At 35.5% G+C, this 26,578-nt stretch overlaps 2 protein-coding genes across 2 annotated transcripts in view; one reads left to right on the forward strand and one right to left on the reverse strand.

Annotated features, from left to right (window-relative positions):
* Positions 1-26,578, reverse strand: part of LOC122568100 (transcription initiation factor TFIID subunit 1-like) — a 247,112-nt gene that overhangs the window by 140,459 nt on the left and 80,075 nt on the right. The gene's annotated exons all lie outside the window — the stretch shown is intronic.
* Positions 18,606-22,833, forward strand: LOC122568101. Its single transcript, XM_043727465.1, has 3 exons — positions 18,606-18,740; positions 20,268-20,689; positions 21,078-22,833. Exons 2-3 carry the CDS (start codon positions 20,271-20,273, stop codon positions 21,652-21,654), a joined length of 996 nt encoding a protein of 331 aa, XP_043583400.1. The 5' UTR covers positions 18,606-18,740; positions 20,268-20,270; the 3' UTR covers positions 21,655-22,833.

Genomic DNA, 26,578 nt, shown 5'->3' on the forward strand with positions numbered 1-26,578 from the left:
CCAACAATCTCAGTACACGTAGAAACAATCAATTCGGAGTAGCAATTGTTACTCATCGCTTTCCAGTAACCAATCTAACCACATCAAAAGAAGGGCCGTTCAAACGCAATCCCATCGATCGTGCCTTTTCCAAGAGCAATACGCTAAAAGCGTTTCGACGCGAACCTCTACGTCTATCGATTAATTAATCAAATCACGGTAATTCTGTAAACTTTTCTATCACGAATGCTATTTCAAACCGTTGCAATCATTCCAATGATGACGCAACTCTTACCGGAGCCGACTCTTATAAAAAAATTACACTCTGCTCTCGTTGAAAGTATAACTAAAGAATTCGTATTCAATGTCGTAATCCCGATGTTAATCTTTAATTCGTTATCTTTTATAGCTTTAACTAAATCTTGCGAATGACTTTACAAAATGTTTCCTCGATCGCTATCTTATACTAGCACATGATTTTGGTAGATCGATCGTTTCTCTGATAACCTGAACTAATCATTACAAAATCAGCAGATCTTCTAACATCTATTAGAAGATTTTACATGGGCGTATACCTCTTGATAATACCGAGAAACGTTCCTTCTCGTTCTCTTTCTAAGATATTTCAAAGATATCTCACGATGTTGGAGATGATGCGCAACAATCTATCGAGCTGAGATTGGAATCTTTCCAACTCGAACTTCCTTCGACGCTCTCCTACCGAGATTTGACGAATCTTTGAAGCTTCCTTGGAACAGTCCGCAATGCGGGACAAGCACTGGGACGAGTGGGAAAATCCAAGGGGAGCACAAAGACGATAATGCTGATAACCGGCCGATGAAGAAAAACCTACTCGTGGCGCCTAGTTGTTTGCGTTGCTGATTGCCCAACACGCCTTCGTTCTCTCGTCTCTCCTTTTCCTCGCTTTCTTTTTTCATCCTGTCTCCCTCCCGATTCTGATCGAATCGACCGTGCCAACGATACATGAATGACGCTTAACGCGTGGTCTTCTCTCATCCGTCCTGTTCCACACTTTCGACCCCATTAATGGCGTAATTATTTCCTGAAACGTGTGTACCCTCGATCCGACCAGAGAAACCGTTTCAGATAAATTCTCGATTTAACGAACGTTTGATATCGATAAGAGATTCTGTTATGTCGGTGATTATCGTGGATACGTGTATACGCAAGTATTTCCTTGGATTATACGAAACGTTTCCTCGTGGGTTTTTAGTTTCAGGTATACGACCAGTGTACTTATTAAATTGAGTCTAACAGTGAGTTGAAGATCAGAATAGAAGAGAGGAAATTTTCTGAATGTTAATGGAACTTACGCTGCTATTCGGAAATTACGAGATACTGGCTAATCCTAAACGTGGACTTTAATAAGGTAGATTAGTAATAAAATCTTCAAAATACAATATTACAATTTAGATTTCTTCGTAATATTGATTAGATTAATAAGAATCAATTCCATTTGTTCATTTATATCTATTCTAAGTTTATAATAAGAATATTGAAACTTTATTGTAAATCGTTATGAATAATCAGAATATTAGTATCATCTTGTTGTACCAGTTTAAAGTTGGTAAAATTGCGCTCCGAGTGTTACAGAATATATAAATTTAACTGACGAGAGTGTTTAATAAATATTCAGGAAATGCAAGGCTAATTATTTTTCCGTGGGATATAAATCAAGAGAAGGACTACATCCAGGAAAGAGAATTACTGAAGATAATCCGTGACAAACAGCAAGAAAAATAGCGTTTCAAATGAAAATCAACCACTCTACCATTATTCGTCGTTTGGCTGGAATAGAAGAAATAAAGAGAGTCGACAAATGGATTCCGCATGAGTGGAACGATATACGATAGCACGGACGAATGTAAGTAGATACAGCCATCAAAGCTAATTCAAAAAAATAAATAGGATGCAGTTTAGAAACGACTCGAACGATAAAACTAAACATGCTGATTATCGCCTATTAGGTTAACACATTACGATACATTTTATCGAATTTTTAAATATGTATTTCCTTCTAACACTTTTATATATCACAATACACTCTCATATTCCATATGACCGAAAATTTCTTCGAAAAACGATTCGAAAATTCATAATCTTCAATATTTGAGAATTTGAATATTCGAATCCTTAAAAACAGAAGTTTCTAATTATTAGAAGATATTTATACAGTATATCCATAATATAATATTCTCTTTTTTTTTTATTCTATAGATAACAATTCCCTCCATATCGTCCGAAGATCATCCATAAAGAAGTTAACATTAAAAAACCACAGGGAAAGTCGATTAGAATTTCGGTAAAGATAAAGATTCGCCTGTTTGTTTAACACAAAAGACAAGCCGTGCATGCTATTATAATGTCTACAACCTTTTAATACCTTAGCTATAGAAAAGCTACTGTCTTTGAACAATGTATTTACGTTCTTTTATCAGAAAGTTTCAAGAGCTTGGCCGCTCAAAAGTTTGACGGCAAACGAAATTAAAGAGAAAAGGACCAGGAGCGAGGAGTGGGTGGCGTGCAAAGGGAAAACGTGTAAAGGTTCGTGGGGGGAGACGGATATACCGAAACTGGTATTCTTGAAATGCAAAGGGCCCACTACACTCTCGAGGGTGAGCTTCTCGTCGAAAATATTCTTCTGATATTTTCGTACGTAACTTTTTTCATATAGTCCCCTCGCATTCTTATATTTTCCTATCGGAAATGAAAAGTAATCTTAAACGATAAATAACTCCCAAAATTACGAAAGATTCGAGCACTTAACGGGATTTTTCTGTGTTTTAAAAAATTAATCTCTTTGATTTATATTTATTTAGTATGTGGATTATAGTGTTTTAGATATCGTCCATATCATGGATTACTTTATGAAGATCAGGGCAATGTGCTTGATGCTCTTCTGGTTTAAAAAATGGCAAATTTAAGGAATGAATTTAAGCAAAGCCGAAAGAAGATTACGTATAGTATTACAATGAGTATTACAATCCAGCGTCAGTTTTAGCCAAAATTTCCATTTGGATACTTCCAATACTTAACATAAAATTTCCACAAAAAATCTGCTTTATTTAACATTTATCGCTGTTTAATCTGAAAATGAGAATTATTAAAATTAAAATCTTATGAAACAATCTTATTGTAAACTATGAGCCATTCAAAGCTGTCTCCTTTAACACGATCCCATACAATCGTATCTCATAAAATAATAGCATCGTAGACTAAAATATGAACACATGTGCGACTGTTTCTTCGATACAGCTAAACACCGATATTACATCCCCAACTGAAATAGTAGATAACCGTAGAAATAAACAGTAAAAAAACGACAGACACGCGTCCCTTTTATAGTATCTATATCGTTTTGTATCTCGTAAGTTTCCTCTGGTGTAACTTGTTCGAACGGATAGTCCCAAAACACAGGGGACCTATTCGAGACCAGGCTTGAGCCTCTCACCAGCCACGTTCCAAACGACGAAACGCGTATATTCCTTCCTCCGCGTGTTTTTCTTCCACCGTTACTCACCCTCATGGTCGCGTGATGCCATAAACATGGCCTGCTCTAAGCGGCGGCCGGTGAACCTACGCTATTCCCACTGTGAATTCCCGGCGTCCAAAGCCGCCAAAACACAACGTTCACCGCGACCAAGCATATATTATTCACGCGTATACCGGCGTAACTTCGCGTACCAACGGTTACTTTATGCGGGTTAACTCGGCGATTACCAACTGTTTACACGCATCGCGAGATAGCCAAGCTTCGAGATATCGTTTGATTAACTATTAAAGAGGGTAGCAGAAGTTACGTGGGTGCGTGGATAGTTATAGAAGTACGTGCGAATTTTGAGAGGTTTGTTGGGCAAGCGTTATTAAGAGGTTGATATTTCTTAATGAAGTTAAATTAATCGTAGAAATTTGCTGACCTGCGTGTTTTAGTTAATTTCTGTGACGAGGGTAGAAAAGGTGTAATATTGTGCATACAGCTACAAAAGGAACTGGCATACAATTGTACTTATTGTAAGTACTTTATCATAGCACTAACTAATTAACTTCAAAATTTGTATCGTCTAGTAATACAATCATATGGCTATAAAAATTTGGTACTATGAGAATGAAATGTAGAACTTGGTAAAAAAATGTTTTATTGGAAAATAAGGACATGTGCTAATACTTTTTGTGGCTATTGTAGGTACTATGTACGAATTAATAGATTGATAATTATATAAATAGATAATTTGTTAAACGTCTTATTTAAAGTGTTCTATTTAACATTTTAGTTTCGAACATGTATATGTTTAACAAATGTTTGAAGCGCTCTATGCTTTCTATCTTTTATGTAAAGTTACACAGCCAAAGAAAATATGTTTGTTTTTGCTGCATAAATTATTTCATGTGTCTCTTCAACGTTCGTAACACAAATACGTTAGTTGTCGATATTCACAGGAGGAAATATATAGACGGTAGGAAATGCGGATAAACGTAAGCGAATAGATTCTCGATCGACGTGTTCTTATTGGAATAATTTTTATCGAAGGTCCCATTGGAATACCAGCGCTCGTTCTCGTTCGTTTCACAGACATTCTGCATCAGTGACTCAACAACCAAACGATACACGTGTATTATTCCGAATAAACAAGTTCATGCGACTCGTTAATTATAGGAAATACAGAGGTTCAACGATATGGAAACTGTGCTGAGATAAAATATCCTGTTACGTAAATAAACAAGATTCTTTGGTATTAACGTAAAAAGAATTTATATGAATAATACAGAACAGAAATTTCGCACGGAGAGAATTTAACACAAATCGAGAAATTTCTATGATTGTCGTTGAAACGATGCAACAAAATAATGTTCAATGTACAAATTATAATCCATGTATTATAGTCGAACCGAAAAGAGACGAATTTCCTAGATTACTCTAGAAGGTATGTAAAAAATGAAAGTGACGTTATCCATCAACATGCTCGTAATTTTTTTATCGTCATAATTTTAGAGGGAGATCAAGTAAGAATTTGCGACGAAAGCTCTTACACGACATTCTTAACTCCAGCGAAAAGAAATAAACATATATTTTAACGTCCCCTACGTAGCAACACGGACGGCGGGCGTTCCAGCATCATAAAGGAAACATTTATTTCGAAGAAAACAACAACGAAGGGTCCAAATTTATGATTCGTAGCCTAAAGGTGAGATGATCTCCTCCTACCTTTATAGCAAAATCAACGATTAAACTTTCGACAGAGAATACTTTATTACTCAATAGAGGCATAAAACTTTATGTTTACGACGTTAAAAATAAGAAAGCATCAGTGTAAGACGAAGAATAGTTTCACGAACGATTCCAAGATATCGCGTTTGTGAAATGTGCTCGATGGATTTCCACAGAAGTCCGGACAGTCATCGTAGACAACGCATTCCTTTAAAGACATTATTAATCTCATAAAAAGTAACGGTATGCCATCCAATCTTGCAGCACGGTGCAGTTTCTTAATGCTCGAAAGAAACGGATTGATAGAAACGGTCTCTGTAAGGAAATGCTTCATGGAATCGTTTAACGAATGAAATTGCGGTTATTTCTTCTGACTTACTAAATAAATTCGTCCGCAGAATCCAATTTACTACCACTTGTTTACCTAATCGCATTATGAGAGCGCGAAAGAAATCAATTTTCAAATGGGAGCTTTTAGTTGGTTTGTTGTAGCTAACTTAAATTCTATAGACTCCTCGGCACGATCGATAAAGAAGGAAATGGAGAACGTAAAAGTTAGAATTTCACGGAATGTGGAAGTTGCTTCAAAGTAACTGGCACAACCTGAAATCGTAAATATTATTATAGAGGTCAATTTCGTTGAGAGACGCGAATAGTTAAAAATGAAAGGAACTTATTTGCTGCAATTTTAACGAGAAGGAATATCAAAGAAGAACTTTAAAGATCTTAGTTTCTATAAAAAACAAATTCAATTCCAATCAATAATCTTGTATTATATTATTATACATCCAATTGTATTTGTTTCCCATATTCCCTAATGTACTATAACGTGTTATCCAATTTCTAAATATTTTTCTAATCTACTAATTTCTCCTTATTCGAATCTTTTAACACGCTAGCTTCCTATTGAACAAATTTCCTAATTCAAACTTTCTATTAAACTAATTTCTTATTATAGAAATTTCCAAATTTCAACGCCTTATCATGCTACATAATTCGTCATTGAATTTATTATTCATCATTTATAACTGACATTATTTAGAAATAAATATTTATTAATATCCTAATTCTTCAATATTTAAATATATTCTAAAAAAACTAACTAATACGAACGTCTATATTTCTAATTATCTACATTGCCAAATATTCCAATTTCCCAACATACAAATTTCTTCTCAAACTTTCGAGATATTCTATTCTCCTATAATACACTAATTCTTTACGATTCAAATGTCTGAATACACCAATTCCTCGTTATCCAAATCTTCCAATATCATAATTTAAACTTTCCCACTACAAACACAGATAACCTCCAGAACTTCAAAAAAAGAATTTAAACTGCTGCGCACAACTCCTCCAAACGTTCAGCATTTAAAATTCAATTGTTGAGTTATGCGGAAACAATTCCAGCGATATAGAAATTTCTAATTCAACGCAACAAGAGCGAACAATGCTCGCGCGCACCTTTTCAATGGAGGCAGCGAGCGTTATCAGTTCTTACAAGCGAAACTTTGCCCGTTCATCGACTTCATTGCCAATGGAGAAAGTTTCGCGGAAATAGGATCGTTTCGTGGGATTCGAGGTACATATGTATCATCCAGCGATACGTGTGGTCACCAAATATATATGTACATGGAAACATAGCATAACCGCGATAGTTGAATCGCTATTGAGAAACGATATATAACATGGTTGAAAGTGCTGCCTTAAGGTCATCGATATGAAAGAGAATATCGGAACGTGGAAAATCATGAAATCGTCGAAATGCTCAATCTTCAGTACTTGGATCGGTACTTCAGGAAATAAATATAAATAAAATATAAAATTTCGAGTAAAGTGTCGAAACAACAATGGCTATCAAAAGAGTTGTGAAATATGTTTTATCGAGCACAAAGTTCCTTTAAGATTAATTTAAGGATAAAAAATAAAATTTTAAAATAATAATTAATAATTTAATAATTAATTTTGAACAATTAGAAAGACTAGATTTAATAGACAAGTTGATTGAAATTTTGTAATTATCTGTGGCAACAGACCATGACGATTAATGCACTATTCGTATTATTGAAGATTACTTGGTTTCCTTTTAATCCCACGCTTCGAAATTTGTAAAATAAAAGTAAATTTTGAATTATTCGAAAAATTTATTAGCAAGTTTTCATTAAAATATCACATGTTCTACGTGTGTACCATTATAATCACAACCAGACACGAAGGCTTAACAGTGATAGTAACAGTGAGTATTTGGATTAATTGTAATAAATAACCAATTATATACATAATATTTGGAAATACGCATGAAATTATAGAATTTTGAGTTATTTTTATATTATTTTTTATATTATTAATTATTTTACAAAACGATAACTTGTAAACGGTATTTAGAACTAAAAATACAACACAAATTAAGGAAAGATATAGGCAAAGAACAAAAGCACGCGTTGGAACTTCTTTCTATCGCGGATTCACGCACGTTCCGATTTTTAGCGACCGATAAGAGAGCTTAAGGGAGAACGGGAGAAGCGGTGCGTCGTTAACGAGAGACAGAAGTGTCCTCGTGAGATTTTAGGCCGCGTTAATGAGAGGAAAGTACGGTAAATAGAAACGACCACACTCCAATCGGAGGGACCGAGATTTTTCGTCGGACAACTTGCTCGGAGAACGCGACAATCCGATTTTTCATGTCATTAAAATCTCCCTGACAATGAAGTAAATGTTTTTTCTCTCGTTGCAATCGTCATTGAGGAAATATTAAAATGTTTAAATACATAAATATCATTTCCATGAAACAAACGAATATGTCAGTCTGAATCTTATAAAATATTTTTTATAATTTAAATGTGATCGAGTGTGTGTTTGGAACAACATAAAGTTTGGTCTTAAAGTGGATGACATGATATCCAACGTTTATTTCATCATTTTTAAATACAGTTAAAGTTAGTGTAGGTGACAATATATTGTCTCATATTATCTATGGATATTTAGCTATGTGCTAAGGAAACTACAAGTTTGGAGAAAATATAAAATTTATGAAATTCCATAATTTAATATTAACATTTAAAAATTTGCTAATATGCTTTGCAAATACTAATAAAAACTATTATTTTTGCTAAAAAATGAACGATATAAGTCTAAACATTACTAAATTCCAAATTAAGTATTCCAAAAAGAAGTATCGTGAAAGTACCGTCTGACCAATGACGCACTATACTACTTGCAAGACCATGTGGCAACTAACGGTAACTTACAAATATCTTAATCAAAACGATTTTGACCCAATATCAAAAAACTAAAAACAACGCAACATGGTAGTTTTAGGAAAGAACAGTTATTAAACACCATAAAACATTGTGACCTATCGTTAAAATGATATATATATTCAATAACACGCTACAGAAAACAATAATAACACAAGCGAAGAAATTACCGCAGCGCGAGCAAAAACCTGACCTACCACGTGAATTCCACCGAAACAATACCCCCGATACCAAATCTATCCGGCAAACATTCATAACATCGCCGTCCATTGCACCCGAACCAGGCACAACACAACCATACAGAATGTAATGCAACAGTCACAGTCGCTCGTTGAAAACCCGCTATAAAGAAACCGGTGTCACGAGTCGGACAAGTGATTCACGACAAGCAAGTAGCCCACGTGTTCTTACAACCTCCAACCTTCTCGAAACGTACCTCACAAACCATAATATCATCGTACACAAAAATCACCTTTTTATATCAACCAATCAAATTCTTCCTAACCTAAATTCTATTCCACTTACTTTCCCGCTTCAATCATTGCGTAACAAAGACGCATATATACATTCTATTCTCCTCTGTTACACTTGCCCGCCAGTTTATTACAGAAATATCTATGTTTCTAGAAGAAGAGAAAAAAGAAGCGATCCCTAACCTCAGTCAGTAATCGAGCACGAGATTTATAGCGATATACGAGAACAGCGTAGCGATGACAGCAGCCCATGAGCACGTAAACGTATGTTTACACTCACACTGTCGCGCGAGACCGGAGAAGATGTACGTGAAACAGGTCGTGTGTCCGTGTGAGTGGCGAAACGTCGCGGGGTTGTTAGCTCGTGGACGATTATCGCGATTCATCTGGAGAAATGGACTCACCTTTTCGCGCGGAGGACGGGACCGGAAGGCAGGAAGAGGCTGGTACACGGCTGGAGCCGGTCCACGGTCGCACACAGTGTGGACGATCTCGGGCACAGGTGTAAAATCTCCGAAGACGCGGCTACGCCGCTCGAGTGATCGGTGTGAACTGCAGAAAAGCCCGCAGATGATATCAGAGACTTAGGGGAGACTGCATGACATCATCACCGGCCAATCGCGGCGAGGCCGGCGCTGCGCATGCGCTTCGCACCTCCGCGCCGGGGCTGTTGCGATATATCGCAATCGATTGCTCAACTTCGCGCCCCCGATCGACGCGACATCTCGCGGAGAATGATTGAAGGGTGCGTTTGAAACGACGCGGGAGAATGAGAATGATGAATGAGTTTAAGAAAAGAGATAAGATGAAGAATGAACGTAGAAAACGATGTAAATAGATATTGTAAGAGTTAGATGTTAGATTAATTGCGTTGATGAGTTGATTACTGGAAGATATTTGTTTAGCAATATCGAGTTTTGGAATTGATTGAAACAATAATAAAAAGTATTATATAAAATCTTTAAAAAAAAATTGTGCTTGAATGTAAGTTAAGAAAAAAGAAATGGTTTATATAAATGTATATGCATTAGCTACAAAAGAAATTAATTCAGAGTAATGAAGCCTTAATATAATTTAATTTTAATTTCATTCAATTGTTTAGTAAAATAATTAAAAAGATGAAACTTGGTACTAATGCAACTAAATTTATTAATATAATCTAGAGATATCTGTTCAGTAGATATTTGCCTAGCACAATTATTTTACGTCAGTTTATCCGGGTTAATTTAACATGAAAATTAATTGTCAGGTTATATGTATAACTCACCATGGCCGTCGATAGTATTAGTTGACTACACAGACAATGGTTTCAAGACTATGCATTTTCGCAGAATTACTATCCCGGTGAACATACATCAATGTGTCACTGTACGAGAGCAAATCGCTAGTACACACTACATGCTATCGACGTGTATTAACAGACTAACTTGTCAATACGTCCAAAATTTCAGTAAAGACGTAAAACATTAGAAAAGTAAAGCGTTAGAAACGTAGAACATTAAAACACCAGTTTACTGTAACCATATAACAATTTAATCTAATTATACGCCCTAAAGCTTCGTTCAGGTTAGTCATGAATTTAAACAACTTGAAGCCATTTAACCAGTGTGAATTTCCAATTTAGGTGACCTGAAATACTCTTTCAAATTCCTATACTCGTTCTTGCTAATCGAGTAATCACGATTAAGCTTGCCGCGTTATTTAAACAAGCAGTTTGAATTTGTAACAGGTCCATTTTTATAGGTTCAAGAAGAAGAAAGTCATATAATATTATCAACAAGCATGGAATCAAACGGAATACATAATCGACACATATTGTAAATAAGGTTAATGGCTGAATTAGATTCATGAACGTGGGCGTTCAAAAGCAGGTATCTCGTTACACGCCAATAACGCGAAATACCAGGCATCGAATCAGAAAATGTCTACGCACGAAATTGGATGGGTTGTCGTTCCACTAGGTGGACAAAGTTAATTGCTGCGAATAGCAATTTCTCGTGTGAAACGCGTTTGACGCAACTAGCCTTCCGCGTTGGTCGTTGCCCCGCGAGAAACTCGCGACATGAATATTTTCTCGCGATAAACCCCGTAAGGAAGATACGGCGCGCGCGTTTTATGAAAAAGCGATTTTTGGCCCGCGCTAATGATACTTTCAGAAACCGAACTGGCGAACCTTAAGTCCTTAAGCGGTCAGCGACTTTCCCCTAAACGTTTCAACACTGAGACATGACATTTAAAACATACATATTTATGCGGTATTTTAGAGGACTTGTAACTTATGCAATTCATGTAATTATACCAAAATGTTTCAGCTGTTTTCAAGTTGTTATGACTACGGAATTAAAGATGTTGGTAAATTCTAAACTTAGAAAATGAAGAGAAATATCATTGAAGAAATGAACAATATCTATACGTCAAATGAGGTACTAAATTTTTCTTGATTAATAAACATGAATTAAATAGTAAATTTTAATTATTCTTAGGGGTAACTATAACAGCTTCCTAAAGAGCCTATTAAAGCCTGAAATAAAGTACATATGCAAATTTGATTTGAAAGAAATTATTCATAAATATACACGTCCCACAAAATATCTACAACAATATTTGCAACAATTTCACCAATAGATTTCATGCATGAATGAATGAAAACACATACCCATTAGCGAACAGTTAAGAAAAATGAAAAAGAGCACTGGAATTAACCGCTAAAAAACCGGAAAAAAAGCGTAGGATACAAAACATGATACACGTAGCCAGGATAACGAATCGCAGGATACCAGAGTATTCTTGTTGTTTACAAAATGCACAATGGTGCAGAATGTTGGCGAGTTTCGCATTCGCGGTGATACACGGGGTCAACAGTTTCGTCCCTCCCAAATTACCACCGCTCGACCTGGAAAGACGGAAACTTTCCCAGAGAATTACCGTCTTTCCACACGGTTCCTTTCTCCTCTTTCTATGCCCGTGGTTCAGAAGCACTCGACACGCTTTTTCAACGGCAATTTCACCTTGCCTTTACAAAAGAGCCTTTTGTATTCAGGTACATGATAATGTTGTCTCCCATGCAAACGTTGTTTGCACCTGTATCTGTTCTACCTGTACGTGTACCAATTTTTTCTTAAGCGCATGTGGTGACATTCCGAGTATGTGACGAACATTCGATGGAGAAGAATGCTGCGTTACGCGTACATTTTCTGCGAATAATTTTGCATGTTTTGGCGCTATCGTAAGCGGGAAAGAAGCTTACGCGACGTCTGCGAAGGTAACACTTAACACGAGGTCAACGACATGGCCAAGTATTTCTATCGAGTGTTCTATCGTTTTCTATCGAACTTGACTTTTTATGTTTATCCTGTGGAAGGATCGCCCATGTATTAATATTATTAATTATCAATTTCTTCGGATATTACATTAATTTGTGATAGTAATAAAAAGATAAGAATCACCAGTCGTTTCCTGTAGCCGGAATAAAAAATGACAGTAAATAATAACTTATAAGCATAGCACAGGACTTTAACTCCAATACGTGAAAAATAATAATATATCCTATCAGTATAACAAACTGATTCAAAAACAGCAGGTCTTCCTTAATAATAGCTATATGCTTTGAAATTGTATAATTATATATTCGTTTGTCCTATACTGTTTATCCATAGTAAGCTTAGTATCTAATTTCTATATTAAATTTTCTACGTAAAAGAAACATACAATGTCAGAAACGTACAAGTTCACGATAAATTATTTGCCAAATATCGAAGCTACGGTGGCATTGACAGTTTCGAAAAAAAAAGAGGAAAAAAAAGAGTCAGCGTATCGTGACGAAAAGGGAAACTATGCGTGGTTCCATGCATATTTCTTCCAATACGGGTGACAAAGGGGAACAGGACGTGCTCGTCCCATGCGTTCCTTCGATCTTGACGATCCCCCGTCGTGGAATAAAATCCTGTACAATCCCGATATTCCCTGGATCGGTTTGCGTTTCGCGACTTTGTCTTTGAAAGCAAACGACAGGCCCACCTACTTCGCGTATTTATGAAACAGCAAAAGCGTGCATGCACGCGTACACATGTTCCAAGTTTGTTCCCTTCGAAGCGTTCATGGAAAAATGGTATGAGGAATGGTCGAATTATGCGACATATTGCAGGACCCACACTCCCTTCTGCCGCCCACATGCTCGCGCACCGGAAAAGCTTTTCCATCGACGACGGGGGAATTGTTTCGACTATGAACGACGTACGTCGCGTCTTCTCTCCCTCTCTCTCTCTCTCTCTATTTCTCTGTCTCTTTGTTTTTTTTTTCCCTATACAAAGGCGACGGAAGAATCACCGCGTTGCCGGATATTAGCGTAATTATGCGTTTCGGAGTGGTTATATGCGAATGAGGAAACGCTAGTACGAAGGGTACCATGATTTCGGTATAAAAAATATTGCAATAATAGTGTATTTAAATAAAACACGAAATTGTACTTTAAATGATACGTGAATGTAATGATTTTTGATAACGTAGTCCTGCATACGATTTAGCTTTTGATTGTACAATTTCCAATCTAATATAATGTACTCAAGTAACTATATATTTAAGAAGAATTAAATGTAAGTGAACAAATGTATATTTAAATGTGTGTTGAAAAAGTACTATTGAAAATAATAAAAGTATTACTAATATTAATAATTAATATTACTAAATGTTCAACGGGTAACAAATATATTACAACTTATGAATAATTACGATAAACAATGCCGAATATTTTAATATGTTTCAAAGATTAAGTTTCAAAATATATTGGGGTTAGGTTGGGGTTAGGTTAGCTTACGGTGGCCGAAAGATGATAACATCGTTTTCAATCTTCGTATTTCATGCATATTCATTTTCGTGTGCAGAATTTACCGAGAACATTCTTTATCAAGATTCTATTCTATTCTACTTAATCTCCGCAAGATTGATGTTGCACAAATTTTACACTTGAAGGTGCGCGCGATGGAAATCTTATTTCCGTCGTCTCACCATCGAACAAAATGGAACTGCTCAGCTGGAGTGAAAGCAAACGCGATAACTGATTCTCCTTTACAATAAAAAAAAAAAAGGTTGGGAGGGAAAGATCGATTACGCCCAATAAGGAGAGCCCGAGAATACGTACGAATCAATCACCGAGGTAGTTGGCGGATTAAGCTTCACAATGCTCTCGTATTGCCTGTATCGATCAGCAAGAAACGACTGTACGACAAACTTGTTTCAATAAGCAATTTCAGATAAGTAAAATTAGGTGTCAATATGCAGTATCTAATTTTTACAATAATGTGATCATGGTAGTAAAATATTTCTATACATACAAATCATTTCGCCAAGGTATCAATAAAGTTGAACAACGTTATTATATTATTCATTTATTGAAAATCCTATTATTTGAACTACTTTGCTAGAATAAAGTATACTTAATTGGTACTTTTAGTAATATACAAGAAATACACTATGATTACCAATTTTTGCATAGTTTAACGATTTTGATACTGACTCGATTAATATGCTTACGGTGCAAAATCGAGCCTAATCTCATATTCAAAATCTTTTAAGACGGTCACGTTCGATGTTATCTTCGCGGCTATAATCGATACAAGAACTCTGTAGTTACGTATTATATCTTAGTCACGAGAATTTCAATTCCTGCTTAACTCTATGCTTGTATCTCGTACTTCAAATAAAAGAAAAGAGTTAAACGCAGAAAATTTTTTCCACGCTAAAGAGGAATAAAAATCACAAACATCCGCTTGAAACATTTTTGCGATTCTGCGAAGCTTCTCCCTGGCAATTTCATCCCAATTTACTGCGGAACTTTTAAGCTGTACATTTTTACCGATCCAAAGCAAGAATTATTCGAAAGAGTATAACTTAAAAAAAAAGAAGAAGAGTACATTTTTCCTCTTTCGGTCTTGCTCTCTCGATCTAATTCAAATCCAAATCAACATTATAATATTTTGAATACTATGTATTTTTGCATCTTCTTATTTTCTATAAAAAATTCATGAAAATCTGCGTTCTATCGATTAGCGTTAATCAAAATTAATCGACGTTTATTAATAATGTTGCTCATAAATAATAAATTAACACAAGAAAGTAATAAAAAGGAATATATATGTTCGTATTTATTAACAATTTTATTTGTAAATGCTAAATTAAGTCGAAAAAGTAATAAAATACAGAAAGGGAAGTACTAAGCGCGAATAAATTGACGTTCTTCCGATAGCCTCGGTATCGAAATGCAATCACAAGCTTATTTCGTTAACTTGCCTCTGTAGTTCCGTGCCTTCACGCCATTTCTTTCTCCCTCTAACCGTTCTGTGCCGAATTCAATGAACGAAAAAGGAGTAGCATCTCATTAAGCTGTTTTGTGGGCTGGCTGAATGCAGCTGCGCACACTTTTCTTTCATTGACCCATTAAAACTGCAGAGAGGGACAATGACTGGCAAATAAGTCCTGGCGAATTATTGTGGCGAGGTGTGACGTGCACACGAATAAAGAGGTCGAACTCGCTGCCGGCTAAGCGATTTAGATAAAAGCTTCTGAAATATCGAGAACATAATATCAGTATTCGTTTTTCACTGTCTGAGAAGTACAATATGTCACGATCGCGAGATATATCGGAAGATATCTCGTGACGGCTTGAAATAACGCGAAGAAAAAGACCAAGAGAACCGAGGGAAGTTGCGTGATTCAGTTTAGAAGGAATTGCACAAGTTTCGGAATAGGTGTTCTTAATAACATTCTATTGTTACTAGATGTGATATATTTATTCTGTGACAAATAAAGCGGTTGATAAGATGAGGCATACTGCGAAATTGAGTTGATTAAAAATGTAGGAAAATATATGTTTTATCTAATTGAAATTACAAGAAAGATATTTAAATGAATTACTTGTTTAATATTTGAGTCACGTATAATGGCGATACAACGTACTATTATTTGTTATTAAGGCGCGTTTCATATGCATAATAGTATTATGGGAGAGGATTATAATACGTGCCGTGTTTGCATTATACAGAACGATTCAGTGTATTTCACGAAACAATCACACGATATTAATAATATTAATAATATTATTTAACGCAATTATATTCTACTATAAATTTATCTCGCAACCTTATAAAATACATTGCATTAAATAATTATAAAACAATATATTTCAGAATAAATATGAAACACTAACGATATACAAATTTAAAGCATTGTCTTCATCAAATAAATCTTCTATCTTTCCAACAATTAGTACAATACGAAATACGAAGAATTCAAATGAATGACCACTACAACTAATCGAGACAGTGCTTAAAAATCATACAAATCATAGCAACTTCTATTCCACTCAAAATTCAGCGCCAAATGACATCAACGAAATATGTATTCTGCGATCGAACACATATAAATTTTCGCGTCTTTTCTACAAACAGTTTCATGTCTGTATCATTAGGATTCCGTAATTTTCGTTCGTCCCAGACGAACAATTTTAGTCGAAGCGTCGTCGTAAAACTTTAAAACGACGGCGAAGACTACGCTAACCCATGGAAAGGCTGAATATTAAATTCAATTTGTTTCCTCGTAGACATCGCGCAACGCCGAGAAGTGACGCGTGTTTCCATCTCACGGATTTACATAAGTGACTTATGGTCAGTGGGTGTTACACCCTCATCGAGGGATGGTCTGCTCGGATATCTTTGATGTGACGTTCGTATAGGGATTCAAATGAGGGATGGTCGTTATGAGGCTGGGTATAGAATATCATACGCGTGTACTCGTATTTGGTTTCGTGACATGCGTGCATTGCAAACGAATACTTTCGTTACAGGCACGAATTACTAGAACGGAATTTAAGAGCACATAAAGATTGCTTTATTGTTTTAGAGATACATTTGATGATTATAGAGATAGATTTTCTTGGAAAGTGATATTGACTATGATTGCTATTGATAATGCGTCAAAAATTTTGAACATTTCTGTAGATTTACACGTATCAATGTATATTCTGATTCTATGATTTCCATATGAATCGTTAATATTGTTTTATAATAAGAATTATCGTATTATAATTATCATGATGTTTGACTACAATTATCTTTGTGCCTTTTATTCGTCTGTTTACTAGTATTCTATTTTTTAGATTTGTAAGTGGTTTTCGTCTTGTCAACTAAAGCTAGCGATTATCCAAAGACAAACTAATTTTTAGAGCCAAGTAAATATTTGTGTTGCATTAAAATGAAACTACTTGATAAAACGTTAGAACATACAGACAATAGGAAACACGGTGAAACTAGACGTGCATGACAGCCAATTGAAATACCGAGGTCCGGTATTTTTCCATATTGATTCTTCATCCTAAACAAATATCGTTATCAATAACTATATTATCGATATGATAATAAAATATTCTTAAATTGGCCATAAAACGGTACTGAATAAAATTAAAATATCTACGATATCCATAATTGATACATAGAAACCATCAATTACATTGCACCATCTGAGTATAACAGTCTGAGTATAACTGAGAAATAACAGTCACATTTTTAATCAATATCTACAATTATTATCATATCGTTGCAAAACAAATTAAAAACAGGATTAAAATAAGATAAGAAAAGCTACGTATTAAAACGTTATGACGAATATACGTTTACCGTTTATCAAAAAATGCATTTATCTCGACTTACTTTAATTCGACTGTAGTTATCATAATATCAAGTTAATGATAAAAACCGAAATGAACTATTACGTAAACCGAGTACGAACCATCGCAATATCATACTAAATTAGAAATCAGAGTGAATAAATTTCTTCCTATATCTCTCTGTCATAAAATAATAAACAAACCATCCCCTCAAAAATGAATATTCAACAAACGCAACCTAAGTGTCCAATCTATGATTCGTGGAAATATTCGAAGCAACAGGGACGCGCACCAAGAACGCGACCCATGAAACATAATCCGAGATTTCACGCGAAGATTATCAACGATGACCATCAGAGGGTGAACTAAAATGGAAGCAGCATAACGAGACTGTCCCGCTATAGAAGGGTGACGCTGCACATCGGCCAGTTACGATTTTTCATCCATAATTAACTGTCACCATGGACCGGTCAAGTAATCAAAATGGAAACAGAAATCCGTCACACGTTACGATCTTCGTCGTGCAACATAGCGACGCCGGTATCTGATACCGATCTAAAAATCTCACGCCCATGTAAACTTCGTAATTAATTCCATCTATCCTCTGGAACATAAAAACACCAACGAGAAAGAACAAAATATTCGAAAAAAATTTGTCCAACTCTCTCAACTTTCCTTTTATTTCTTTCTCCTCCCTTTTATTTTATTCCCCTTTCTTCTCCTCTGTTTTTTCCACTGCTATTTCTCGCGAGAACGTGGCAACGATAATAAATGCCTCGGTTACCTTTCGTTTCGATGACTCGCGCATAACAACGAGAACAACGACGATTCCCCCTTAGCCGACTTCATTTTCTACCGCGCGCGCGGAAATCGTTCGGTTTTGGCGGCGCGCGTTACGTTCTCGCGTCTCGCTGCGCGTGAAAACGGCTCCCTACCAAAAGAAGCAGCGGGCTTTATCAGATAAAGTCGCGCTATCGGTCTTGGCAAATAAGGGAACGCTGACAGTTGGACGATGACACACAGTGCCGGTTGTCACAGAGGCGTACGTGCCGCGACAGCTATTTTTTTCCTCTCTTTCCTTTCGCCCCGCGCGCCCGTAATTTCAGCTTCGCCCAACGCTGCTCGCAAGGACGAGAACAACCTGTCGAGTGAGTAAATTCACCACGATCGATTTTAATATACACATGTGTGTATGTGAACGTACATGTAAAGATGATGTATGTGAGCGTCGTTATGGCGTGAATGAATAAGTGTTGGTCATATGCTATGTGGAAGATAAGAAATTAGACAGATGGCAACATTTTCTGTGAATTTTTTATGCCGATCTTTCATGTTGGATTTTATTAAATTATTTGCGCTGGATTTGGGAATTTAAAGATAATACTGTCCTATCCACAGATTCTGTTTACTAGATTCAAACAATAATAGATGGTTACGAATTGTTCAAGTTATAGAAGAAATAAAGGTACACTGTTATTTAAGGTTCCAATTAACGTTTTAACAAACGTTCAATTAGGAATTAAAACAGCACTTCGTGTTTCAATGGAATAAGATAAGATAGAACAAGTCAGAGTTATATTCTAGCGTCACGTGGCCAATGAGTTAAGTCCGTAGCGACAGTTAAAGATAGCCGGTTTGATAATCAATCAACTGATAAAGAATTGCGCGTGTCTAATGCGAGAACAACACCTGTTTTTCATCGTTCTTGATAGATTTAACACTTGACTGCCACGCCGAAATCACACGTTTCGCTCAGGACCCCACGGGAGTATTTTTATTATTCAAAGTATATAATGGCAAAATAATAATAAATTGATGATGTAAGACAACATTCGTCCCCAATGGACCGTTTATCTTATTGACGGTCACGGGTGACCACCGTGGCGCCTTGGTAACAGTTGATAGCGACATATTATAACAAGGCTTCGTTTATTTCAACAAACCATTCGCATTCGTTCTTTCATCGTAAGCAAAACGTGCAGAATATATTGTTGAAACGTGTAGAAGATATTAGTAACAGTATTTGCTCATTCTATATATAATAATAAGGTATGTGCACACTTCTAACTTCAATTACATGATTATAAACGTGTGTTTAGAATAATAGTCGTAGATTACCCCTCAATGATATGGATGCAAACACAGTGCACCGTTAGATGCAAGATTTGTTCTCTTTTTTTTTATTGATGTTCTAATAAAGATGTTTAATTATTCAATAGGTCACTTTTTATTTCAAAGTATCTTCTACTTATCGGTTATATTTAAAATGCCCTAACTGTCGATTTTCATACAATTTTTACAATTCTAAGAAGTTCAAGCGCTCCGGTTACTAATGACCACTATGGCGTCACAGGAGAAACCGTGACCGGTCATATATGACCAACATGGCAGTCAAAATGTTAATCTCAATATGCAAAATTCATGTGTAACGCAATTGTACTACGTTTAAAGACATCCGCGATAAATATTCTAATAAATAAATTGAAAAGCGATGATGTTATAAACACTGCTCTTTAAATTTATCTTAGGCTTTACAATTACTCTTGCCATTTCCTTGCTCTTGTGGAAGCATGTCATTCGTTTCTTCAACATTCAATATCACTCGTGTACTTATGAAATGAAATTAAAAAATTACCAGAAAGCAAATAAACTAAATAATCAATTATTTCTATCAGATCATGAGTAGCCTGTACCCGAATCTGTGCGAGAGATTCAAAAGCGAGGGTGTCTGCCCGATCTGCCTGATGGAAATGGAACTAACGCCCAGATACGCTTGCTCCAATCATCATACAATGTGTTATCGTTGCAAACCTTATTACTACGACTGTCCCACTTGTCAGTGGCCGTTGCACAAGGAAATGCCATCACGAACGTCTTCATCGTTATCGCCAACCAAAGATTTTCAGCCTCACCCACTTCCACGCAAGTTCCATCAGTATCATCCTAGCGCTCCAAAACTGGACGAGTTTCAAGAACACGAGAGAAACTATTACCCATCACCGCCACTTCAAGATCAAGAACTAAATGAATGTGCGTACGCTCATCTGGGTTGCTGGGTGAAAGTACCGACAAATTTAGTGGACCTACACGAGTCTCGGTAAAGAATGTTGCAATTTTTAATAAAGTAATTTTTAATACGACCAAAGCATAACATGAATAATTTCGAAAGAAAACTACGAAATTCCGTTGTAGATGAAATATTTGCATTGAGCGATCAACATATTCATCGATTTAAATTCAACGTTCAAATTGAAATTGAAAGAAAACATAGAAATAAGAAAATAAGACATTCGCAGAAAATACGTGTATTTTAGAATTCTGTAAATAATTTTTGTATCACTCTTCCATATTAATATAGAATACGATACTTATAAATACGCTAGTAAACAAGCTTATTATTCAATCCAAAAGAAATGATCGTGTGTTTACATTGTTAAGGAAAGAGAGAGAGCGAAAGTTTTCATATTGTTTTTTAAAAATTTCAGATGTCAATTCCGTCCTCACTTAGAGGAGGAATACCTTCCCACAGACGTAGCCCATAAACACGACGATTTGATCGAGTGCACCTATCGAGTGGTGGGTTGTAATGTGAAAACGTCACCCTGGAGGATTTCGATTCACGAGAACCATTGCATCTACAAGGATCGTTTCAACGAGCAGAACATTAGCGATTCCATGGAACGAGCGACCATCTCGAGTGACGATTATGAAGATCCTGAAGAATTAGTTGAATGCAAATACAGAAGATATGGCTGCATGGTGAACATGCCTAGAAGACGAAAGCAGTTACATCAAGCGAAATGTAACTATCAGAAATATGATACCGGTGATGACGATACTTCGTCAGAAAGAGAGTACGATCCTGACGAACAAGTTTCTTGCGGATGGGCCGAATATGGATGTAAAGTGAGACCTAAACGTAGTCGTTTGGAAACGCACCAAGCGAAATGCAATTACAAAATGGAAGAGTGTGCTTACAAGTATAACGGATGCACCGCCAAGTTTCAACCAGCTAGAAAATACGCTCACGAAAGAAACTGCGAATTTAATTATCTTTCGTAAATCAAGTATTTTATAAAGAAAATAGATACAAGATTATCTCTTATTGGTCGGATCTTTTAGTAAACGTTTTTTGAACTTTTCATTTAATCGTATAAAATATTTTTTAAAAATATTTATTATTTGAGAAATATTTTACAAGAATTACAAGTAAATTAGCATATTATATTAGTATTTGAATGATAATTGAAAGGTTTGCGCCGTGCGTTTCATAATAAATGACGAAACGTTCTTAATCTCCCCAATATATCACGAGAAGACGTACAAGCATTCAAACCAACGTCGTTAGTACTTCCAAGTATCGATTTGCATCTAGCTATACATTGTTCCAGAAGACAGTTCAAGCACATTGAATACCACACTATTAATTACGTTACCATCGATTAGGTTAGCTTAGAGGAAGAGTGTTTCATCTAAGCGAAACGAATTCGAATTCTAAAATCATTCGTTAGAGAAGTAGGATTTAGAAGATGTATTAAAAAATACAGTAGATACCCTGTAAAATACTGGTTTCCTATCTATTTTGTAATAATATATTTATCAATAACACTGTGAAACTACTTCAAGATTCAAATATCTTGTTATACTTCAAAAAAGAAACTACAAAGCATACAATTAAATTAAACAATACGTACGCCACCCTGTGCACTTTTACTATTCCAATTACGCGTTTAATGCCAGTTAACAGGTGTCCTCCTTTTAAACGGCACGTCGATTCGGTTTTCCAATGAACGAACTAAATCCAAACTTAATTACATTCGCAATCTGCAATATCATCAACTAGAACATGCGCATTTCTACGTCTGCCACGATGCATTTGCAAGAAAATTTATAAACCCTTTAACTCATGATTTCCAATAACTTGACAAATTATGCGAATATTATAATAAAAATGTATTTCTCTTCTAGAAGCGAGACAAGTACAACGAATGCAAATTTATGCAAATTATCATTTTACGACTAAATGACACAATTTCTAATTTGAGAAAAATGTGAGAGAACAGTTTGTCAAATTACTATATTTTTATGAATACGATTAAAGAATGGAAACGACGGAATTTTTAATCTCAGGAAACTATGCAAAGATTTCGTCAAATGGTTGTATTTTTATGAATATAATTAAAGAAAGTAAATGACAAAATCTTCGACTAGAGAAAGAGGCGAGTAAAGATTTTGTCACTAATACGACTCATTCTCTTCATTGATTCTCTCTATCTCTCTTCTCCGCCCTCTTTCCATCCACCCTGAATCGTTGCAATCTCGTTGTATCATGAACACGATAGTGAAACTTACACTGCCATTCGAGGGATGATCCGGGGCATGATCGCCTGGAATGAGGGAATGATGGGTATGCCTGGGACATCGAACACCTGGAAGCTAATGATGTACAGCTTTCCTAGCTGCTAACTATCGCACTGTTTCGTGGCATTGCAATGCCAACACGAACGTTTATAGCGATCATTTATAAAACCACCGAAAAACCTTGAGAAACGAACTGTCTAGAACATCACTATACTCTCGCGTCAACGGAAAATATTTTCCACGTTCTATGCTCAGATATTAAGATAATAAATCGCGTTGAACGCATTTATAACCGTATCTTGCTGTACAAGTTAACAGGTTGGTCGTTGCACGTGTCAGCAGAGGAAAATTGAATCTTCAAATAGGATATTTTACGATGATGATAGGTTTGCGGAATAAAGGTGAGTAAGGATGTATTTTTGTAGTGTACGTCTAGGTTTGCTCTTCTTTGGGTAAAGCGATTTGTTTGAAGAATTAATTGCTTTTTTTTGGAGATAAGTTTGAAGAAAGGAAATTAGTTCGATGAATTATATGCATATTTATGGTAAGAAAATTATACCAATTTCTGTATTTCTTTTAGATTATTTCATTCTAATTACCTCAATGAAAGTATAAATCAACGTTAATAAAAGATTCCTCGAATTCCTTTATTCATTTCGATCATAAAATTTCACGAATCAAATCTTCATTGAATTTTGGCAATGTGAAACCATTATATTTTTGAAACTTTCCATTTTTTGCTGAACGTTTCCATATTTAAGATATCGAATATTTTGCCAAGTATCTGATAATTTATTATTACACTTTCTTTTTCTCTTCGTCTATAAAAAAGATATGCGTGTCTAAAATATCAGGATAAAAGTGGATTCAGAGGGAAAAAGATTCGACGATTGACTGCATGAAAATCTCCAAAGAATCAAAGATCCGAGTATATAGCTTTTTAGATACTACATAAATATTGAACGGGCCGGAAAATGGTAAGCTCTTGTCCGTTCACAGTTCACAGAAGCTGTCACCAGCCCGGTCAGAACTTTAACGATCAACGCTGACCCGGGCGATGGACAAAAGGGAATAGAAGCTGTTTTACATAGTAAAGACCAAGAAAGACTACCATCACCGCGACCCAACCGAATTCTTAAAGAAGATATTCACTTCTGAAGTAAGAAGAGGTTATTTCGCGAAATGTGAACGAGGCGTTCCAGTTTCTTTTTCTTTCCCACGTTATTTTCATCTTACTACAGAAAATATGTACATGAAATATTGGAAACTTTTATATCAGACTGAAATAACTAATGAAATGATCCAGCGATGTCTTATTTATGTAAGAATATTTTACAAATGGATAATAAACGAGTAAAATATACGATAGAAATACAATGGAATATTTTATTATTTCTTCAACATTTATCCTAAGTAAATATTGTTATTCTATATTGAGAATAGCAGAAGGTTGCTGATCAAAAGGTAGCAGTTTCCTTTCAATTTCAATTAAAATGAGCACGAGACTTCTACGTTCGAATGAACGTGATGTGTAATATTGAAAATCAGTCTCTGTTTGTGAAACGCTTTTGGCCAATATTGATATTTATAACTTTATTGCAAGTATAAATAAAAGGGAATTCAAAGACGAGTAAATCAGTAACCGTATTCAAATGTCTAAAACGAAAGTGGATATAAGCTGTGTGCGTTCTGCTCGGTAGCTGGTAGGAAGGAAAAGGGTGGTGAAGGGGTGCGAGAAAATTACACCCCTGGGGAACAGATCTGACGACGAGTGACACGAAGGGTCACGGTGAGCAAGAAGTCAGCCAACTTTAATTAAGACACAGGTGTCTTTTGCTTATAGTTACACCGAGTTCCTCCGAGGGAATCATAGGAAATATGTCTATTACGGAAGGAAAAATACACACTAGCCTAACCTTCAGGTAAACCCTTACTGTCTCTTTAGACCACATTTAATTAGTGATTTTGAAGAATCACTCTTCGCCATAATAATTTTTATTCTAAATACAAAAGTAATTTGCAACTCTATCATGATAGAATTCATTAAGCTTTTCTCAGCAATTTTCTACATCAAATTAAACAATTTTATTTGCATGTTAAATTAGAATAAACGACAACATCTGACATTGAATAATTTTGCAAGATCAACATGCTTGCCACGGATCAATTTATTTTAGAATACATCACGTGTCTAGGTAAATAGAAGAATACAGTTTCATCTGAAAAAGCAAAAATCATTTTTAAATCTCAGAGACACTTTCATATAGACTCGTATCCGTGAATTTGTGTCCATCATAATTATCGTATCTCATGTTACATATTACTATCCATCTCAGAATAGAAATTTAATTTTATTTAAAACACCTCTGCGAGTAATGAGAATAATTTGAGAAATTATTGCATAAAAATATCAAAATCACGATCGAAATTTAAATTTCGAAAATATTCCGTATAAACCGAAAGGAATGTCTGTTTTGCGTCAAAAAATTCTAACATTGTCTTGCTTAAAGCGAATTTAATGGCGGACTGGGATTTTCCGCCGGAAATCCACGTACAATGTCTCAGCCGAGATGTAGACTGGCGCCTGACCCAAGAATCACCTTAATGCATGTATTCATACGATAAGCTGGCAGCTTCAAATCAGACGCATAGGTAGAATAAGTGTTATAAGGATTTCAACAAGGGCGAACACTTCTTGACAAAGCAAGCGACTCGTCGGATATTTTCCAGTTATTTCCCTTAAATACTGTCCAAACAGTCAAATCCTTGCTGCAAAAGCACGATATCCTTCTATGAGTATCTGTCGCTGTTGGAACCCCTTATGAAAACCGTATCAAGGGATTCTTCCTTCGAGTAGATGTCGACGATATTGACTTTTTATCATGTCGACGTATATCAAGAGGAATTTGGTAATACAGTGGAAATTACGAATTTTTACAATGGGCAGAAATTTAACATTTGAGGATTTTAACCAATGATAATTCAATGGCGCGTAATTGTATATAATAATATTTAACACTGTATATATTAGGTTGTCCGAAAAGTTTCTTTCGTTTTATGAGGAAATAATAGACGCACTTTATATTATTTTGTCGAATTACGTACGATCCATTTTGTTATGTTGAGATAAACACCGCGATATTTCACAGACTTGGTTTATATGAAGGTGCACTGTTGTAAAAGACACGTTTACGAAAGAAAGACACTTTTCGGACAAACTAATAGTTTAATTAGTTTACGATAAATTCAAGTATGAAAAGAATATATATAATATATGTACAAAATTTGAAAAATCTTCAAAGTGGAATGCTAACTATGGTACTTAATAGATAAAACAAATTTATATATATTAGATCCATTTCTTTCGTCCCATCCATAAAAATATGAAATTGCACAAAATCCGCAGTTCATCAGCAAATAATGTGTACAACTTTTTGTACAAAACTTTGCAACTTTAAATAAAAAGCCTAAAAATGTATTACTTCACTAGCAAATAACCTTACAAATAATAATTTCCTCCACTTGCGAGTACACGGTATCGATTAAGGTACATCCAGTTATGTATAATATTTCACTTTCCCTTGCTACGACCGTTTCAAATGGCCCCAGGTAAAGGCGATCTAAA

Source organism: Bombus pyrosoma, linkage group LG6 (genome assembly GCF_014825855.1).
Source record: "Bombus pyrosoma isolate SC7728 linkage group LG6, ASM1482585v1, whole genome shotgun sequence".
NCBI classification, from domain to species: domain Eukaryota; kingdom Metazoa; phylum Arthropoda; class Insecta; order Hymenoptera; family Apidae; genus Bombus; species Bombus pyrosoma.